The sequence below is a fragment of the Zalophus californianus genome, chromosome 10 (assembly GCF_009762305.2).
Source record: "Zalophus californianus isolate mZalCal1 chromosome 10, mZalCal1.pri.v2, whole genome shotgun sequence".
Taxonomy (NCBI): Eukaryota; Metazoa; Chordata; class Mammalia; order Carnivora; family Otariidae; genus Zalophus; species Zalophus californianus.
In genome coordinates this window covers 3367548-3373942 of record NC_045604.1, presented here as the reverse complement: position 1 = coordinate 3373942, position 6395 = coordinate 3367548, and the positions used below count along the sequence as shown (strand labels likewise).

General features: G+C 47.7%; 1 protein-coding gene across 3 annotated transcripts; it reads right to left on the bottom strand.

The window, feature by feature from the left end:
- Positions 1–1807: 1807 nt before the first annotated feature.
- LOC113933300 (T-cell surface glycoprotein CD1a-like) lies at positions 1808–5517 on the bottom strand. 3 transcript variants are annotated; one of them, XR_003523317.2, is made up of 6 exons: positions 5213–5511; positions 4338–4604; positions 3389–3667; positions 2961–3193; positions 2497–2587; positions 1808–2350 (listed from the first exon to the last, which is right to left on the bottom strand). XR_003523317.2 is itself a non-coding variant. In XM_027613258.2 (6 exons), exons 1-6 carry the CDS (start codon positions 5271–5273, stop codon positions 2254–2256), a joined length of 1011 nt encoding a protein of 336 aa, XP_027469059.1. In that variant the 5' UTR covers positions 5274–5517; the 3' UTR covers positions 1808–2253. The 3 variants fall into 3 exon arrangements, 2 of the variants coding, with proteins under 2 accessions (XP_027469059.1, XP_027469058.1); XM_027613258.2 differs by having other exon boundaries at positions 2497–2524; positions 2915–3193; positions 5213–5517; XM_027613257.2 differs by having other exon boundaries at positions 2915–3193; positions 5213–5515.
- Between the last annotated feature and the right edge of the window lie 878 nt (positions 5518–6395).

The window sequence follows — 6395 nt, the reverse complement described above, 5'->3', positions numbered from 1 at the left end:
AAGACATTTTCCTCCCCACTACTTGACACTCAGAATGTCCCTGCTGCATAATCAGTGTTTGAGAATGGTTTGTTGAGTTAATTAATGAAACTGAGAGTAACTGAGGTCTAGCTATGGATGTCTCCACTCACACTGCCACGGGGGTCATCAGTCACAAAAGGTCCATCTTTATTATTCTCGGAGTCTGTCTGTACTGATTGGCCTACCTGCTGACATTGATTTGTAACCCCCAGACACAGGCCCTCACCACGTAGACATGGACACGTAGAATGGCCTGACAAGAGTCAACCACCACAGATATCCCAAGCCAAGGTTGAACCAAGTGCCCTTCTGCCTTCCTGTGTTAATTCCCACACTGTAAACATGTGTCCTATTCATGGTCCATTTGGTGCCATATTTTCTGCACTTCTGTGGTCTTTCTTGGTGATTTCAGTGTTTAAAATGGCCCTGAAGCCCAGAGCTGCAGGGTTAACTGGTGTCCTAAGCAGAAGAAGGTGGGATGTGCCTCATGACAAAACACCTGTGTAAGTGAGGCTCACTCAGGCTCCTGATGCAGAGCTGTGGGCCCTGAGTTCAGTGGTAATGAGTCAACAGTGCAGTAAATCCAGAAAAGGAACAGGATATTCATGACATCAATGTGGAGCCACACCAGAGAGTGCTAAAGTAACATCTAGGAGGCTATGATGACAGCATGATGACACCAAGAAAAAGGGGAAAAGGAGCTTTGTTCTTGGATTCATGAGATGATGACTGTTTCCTAGTCTCTAAAACCATCTTGGGCAGCACAGCTGTGGGGCTGAAAGCTAAAGACCCTGGCGATCACAGTACCCGAGCTGGGAAATGTTGCACACTTCTGAGCTGGTATTTAAGTGTGGGGAAATACTCCATACAATAAATTATTTACAAATACATATGTATTAAAGAAGCTATCTTTATTTTTTAATATTTTATTTATTTATTTGAGAGAGAGGGAGAAAGAGAGAGACAGAGCACAAACAGGGGGAGGGGCAGAGGGAGAGGGAAAATGAGAGAAGGAGAAAAAGAGAGGATCATGACCTGAGCCAAAGGCAGACACTTAACCAACTGAACCACCCCATGCATCCCAAGAAGCTGTCTTTAAACAGGAAGACACATGAAACAAGGCTGGGTAGTCATCAGGTGGCAAGTGTTGTGAACAGAGGCTCCCAGAACCTGTACCCCGCATCTCCCCCAGGGACAGTGGCTCACTGTCCCTGACTCCATGTCCTCGGGATGGTAACACAGCAGCCACGAATGCTAGGAGGCACTGTATGCATGGTCCTTGCTGGATCCCCGGACTCATTCTTGACCAAAACACTCCTGTTCTTTTTCCTGGAGCATCTCTTTTCCCTTCAGGGACACACAGGCACTGCTACCTCTCAGGCATCACATTTATGCACCTGTGAATCTCCCTGCTAATTTTGGTAAAATGCAAATTGTGATTCAGGAAGTCAGCTGAGGACAAGACCTTATATTTTTTTTAAAAAGCTTTAGGGTGACAGCTCTGCTGCTGCTCTAAGTCCAACAAACATCAAGAAGGCTGAGTCCTGCCTTTCTATTTAATTCAGAATACTTGGAACAACAGATCCATCCAATAGGTTTGTGTAGTTAAATAATACAGATCTTCACAAAACAACTTGTTTCTACTTAGAGGCCTGGAGATGTCAACAGGAACAGGGAAACTGTGAACTCCCTTGGCTAGGTGACAAGACTTTTAACAAGAAGAGCATCAAACATCTCAACTGCTACAAACATGTCAGGAAGAAAAAGAAGAAGAAAAACCTATGTATTTAGCATAAATTCAACACAGATTTTTATTGAGGACATTTTCCATGCAGGTGAGACACCTTGCCAAGTATACAAATATTAAGAAAACATGGACTTTTCTCTCAAGAATCCTAAGAATTAGAAGGGATGAGGGTCCTGACTGGGGAAAACAAGCACCAGGGGTCAGGAACAGAACTGTCAAAGTGCCCGAAAATGTGGTGGAAGTTCTCACCAGACAGACTGCTTCCACTTCTGAATAAAGGAGGGCTGACCGGAGGAAGTGACATCTGATGCCTGTGACCCATGTAGGTGCTGGGCCATCATTTTACACCAAGTTAAATTTTGACACTTAAGTTCCAGAACCAAGTCAGAACAACAAATCACCCAAAATTACACTGAGCTTATATTGCCAACTGATCCTTAAGCAAAAATGAAAGACAAAATTACACACAGAGAGTTGCAAGGACGTCACCATTGAGCTGGGTTTAGGTAAGTACAGGAGCCTGGGCTGCTGGGATCTCGCTCAGAAGAGAGGTCAGTACACTGAGGTATCTGGTGTGTTTTCCTGGGAGAAACAGAGGAAGAGTCACTCTGCAGCAGGTGGAGGTGAGAACAGTAGGGGGAAGACCACTGTAAGCAGGAGGGCTGAAGACAGACTGAAAGGTGGGAAGACACAAGGGAAAGAACAAGGAGGTGGCTCCAAAGACATACCAGCGCTTCCAGAGCCACAACGCCAGACCTGCCAGAAGTACCAGGGGCACTGTCACCACCAGGAAGACCAAGCCCATGGAGTGGGACTGCTCTGTGGGTTTGGTGCACAGAAGGTGTCATTTCCCATCGACCCTGGGTTGAACTGCACCTCCCTGTCTTCCTCGCTCTTGTCAACCTCTGCCTCACCAACCACCCTTCCTCTTTTCACTTCTCCCAACCCTCCTCAGAGATGGACCCTTCACCCAATAAGATGCATCCTCCCATATTTGCGAGACTTGACTCTCAGTTCCTCCATTTCTTGGATTACCAATTTTTTTTAGTCACTTTTGGTCTAACCACCCAAATTTTTCATCTGGCTATCCTGCTCTGCTGGAGAACCACCCACCCCCTTTCCCAGCTGGACCCCAGTCTTTCTCACCCCAGTAGAGGACCATGTCCTGGCCTCCTAGACTGCTGTGTCTCACCCGGCACGACAGGCCAGCTGCCTCCCTGGATTTCACATCCAAGGACATCTGAAGATACCATGTCCCATCAGCATGAGGCAGGAGATCACCTCGCTGGGTGCCCCGTTGCTCCTGCTCACCCCGCATCCACATCACCCACACAGGCTTTGGGTAGAAGCCTGAGACGTGGCACACCAGCAGCAGACGGCCGGGACCGGGACTGGGGCCAGTGGACAGCCAGGCCTCTGGCCTCACTGCAGAGACAGGGCAGGAATTCACAGACTGAGAGGGTAGATCTTCACATGACTTTAGATAGATATCTTTCTACCTCTAGACCCATCACCATCATCCCCTCTCCCTCTTGACTCTTTCTTACCCTGAATTTGAAAGAATAGTACAAATGTATGAGGGCAGAGTAGAGAATTCATAGAGGAGGGAACGGGGCTTACCTTGTCGCTGGAGATATGCCTTCCCTGCATCAAGAAGACCCAACAGGAACTGGGGGCAGAAGTCGCTGAGGAGTTTGTGTGCTATTTCATTATAAACATGGCACTGATTGAATACTGTGCAGACCTGCCGAGCCCTACTTCCTCCCTTTGGAGATGGCCACCATGATGTGTTCTGGAAACTCACGAGATCTGAACCTTGATAAGCAATCCACATGAAGCCTACTGATGCTTCTCCAAAGTGGGAATCACAGCCTAACACCAGCTGTACCTGGAAGGGATCTGGGGAAGAGAGACTGTGAGTTACAATACAGAGGGAATGAAGGAGATGAAATGAGATGAGTGCAAGCCAAGGATGCTGGATGTAGAAGGGTAAATTTGGGGATTGGAGGGAATGGAGCAAAGTTTGACTTGAGGGGAGGTTCAGACAAAGGGGAAGAGGTGGTTGCAGCAGGCAGAGGCAAAGGCGAATGATTGAGGAGGCAGCGAATGTTGGAAGAGAGACATGAAAGGTTTGGGCAGAGAATAGGGGACGACTCAGCAGGAGAGCTGAGGTAAAAACAATCTAGGGTGAAGGGAGTGCAATGGGGTACAAATAGACATCGCTGCTGGGATTGAATGGGGAGAAAGCACAGTTCAAAGTCAGTGACAAGTGAGGGAGCAAGGATACCTGGTTGGAGGCCAGAGAAAGGGGTGGTCATGGGAGACCCTAGGGGGAGACAGGAGAGCAGAGCCTGTGGTCAATGAGAGGAGGGGGAAGCTAAAGAAAACATGAAGCTTTTCAAGAATCACAGTCTGGCTTCTACCCCCTGCCCAGATGGGTGTGATTCAATTTCCAGATAGAGAGAGGTGAGGTTCAGAAGACAGTGCAGTTCGTTTCCTAAAGAAGGAACTCAATGAGACACACACATACCTGCCACCTACAACCCAACCCAGAGGGAAATGAACTCACATTCAAGCTGCCATTCACTGACATGGTTATGATATGTTGAAGGAGACCTAATGGAGTATGTGTAGAAAAACTTTTCTACTTCCAACAGCTCCTCGTTGCTGAAGTTGCCTTTAGACCAAGGCCGCAGAAAAATGAAAGCACCAGTCTTATTGTCCCAGCCATGAGTCTGCAGCTCATCCAACCAAGCTGAGCCTTGATTTTGTGTCCAGGAACGGTTGCAAAAAGATGTGGTCAGGAGGATTCGGAAGGAGATTGGCTCCTGGAAGGCTGTGGAAAAAGGACAGATAAACATTGAATGGGAAGGAGAGAGATTGGAGAAGAAGGTGAGAGGGTGGAGAACCAAAGTCTGGAGGCCAGAGAAGCCATAGTTGTCTCAGGAGACAGTTGCTGCTCCAGATCCCCCAGCTTCATATCCAACCTTCAGAAGAGCACAGGGCCCTGGGGTCGGGGATGCTCAGGAAGGAACCAGGCTGACACTCTCCCTCCACAGTTATGCATTGGGGAACTCAGACCATGAGTGCACACACACAGAGACACAAATACACACATACAGACACACACAGAGATGTACACATATACACACACATATGCACATATACAAACACAGACATGCAGACACATACCCACACACATACACACACGCACATGCACAGAGATGCACAAGGCACCTATACACACATACATATACACATATTCAAATGCACACAAGCCCATGTACACACATCACAAACACACAGACTTACACAAACACACACAGACTGGCAGAAACACACAGACACACATAAACAGACACAGACACATAAACAGATATACACACACACACACACACACAAAAACCACACTGTGTACCCTCTGGGCAGGGCCGGAGTTCTCACCATCTTCACTGTCACCACCTGGGAGGAGAACCACCAGCAACAGAAGTTGCAGGAACAGCATTGTACTTGCAGATGTTCTTTCTTTCTCTTACAAAGTCGGTCTTTGACCTATTTTCTAACAAACCTACACCACACACAGGCCCTCTCTTCTGACTTCCTTCTCCACACACCAGCCTTCCCTGAGTCTCTGCGACAATGCATATGTGCTCCTCCCTCAACCCTGGACACCTACTCAGACTCTCACTTCCCCTCCTGGTCTGACCCTCCTTCTGGCTTCCAGCTTCTCACCGTCATCAGCTTCCATCTTGCTCCACATCCCCTAGTTTAAATGCTACACAACGAGTCCTGTGTAGCATGGAAACTGACTCTACCTCTCCTACATTTTCTTCTCATCCGGACATAAACCCATGAAAACACAAGGATCCCCAGCACCCAGCCCTGGAACCTGCTGCCACTCTATCCCTCCTGCCCTTGTGACACCCCTCGTGTATTTCCTTCCCCATCTCACTCACACCCCAGCTCCTTCACATCTCTGACTTCTCACTGTTTATGTTAAAAAACAAAATCAACAAGGTAAATTTGAAGATCTAATTGGTTTTATTAAGTGATTCAAGAATCAGACTGCATCCCGTCTGGCAGGTAGAGGGGAGCTATAAGGAGGGTCGCAATGGGAAGATTTCGTAGCAAGGAAGTTGGCAAAGAAGAGAAAGGAGTGTTTCAGGGAAGGTCACCTTCCCTTAATAAGGAGAGCAGGGGGTCTTACTATGCAGATGATCTCCCCACCTTGGGGGTGGAGAGGGCCCATGTGACAGAGTACCTCACTGGTGCTGACCAGAGAATTCCTAACTGACTGGTGAAAATTTCGGGGAGAGGTTAGGGATTAAGCAAGGTTTAGGGACTTGGTCTGCCCCAAGGTGCCATTTTGGGCCCAATGTTTTCTTTTTAATGGTTGCTCTATTTGCTTGTCCAGATTCCCCCACGATTGCCTGCGTAAAAGTATCAGCAACCACCAGTTCACCATTACTCTTAGGGGAAAACAAGAAGCCATCACAGAAACCACAGGACACTGAAACATCTGAAGAATACCCCCTCCATCTGACTTGCATTAACATAGATTCACTCACCAAACAGTCACTTAGCACCTGCCTGGATCCAGGCACCGTGCTACACTCATGAAAATACA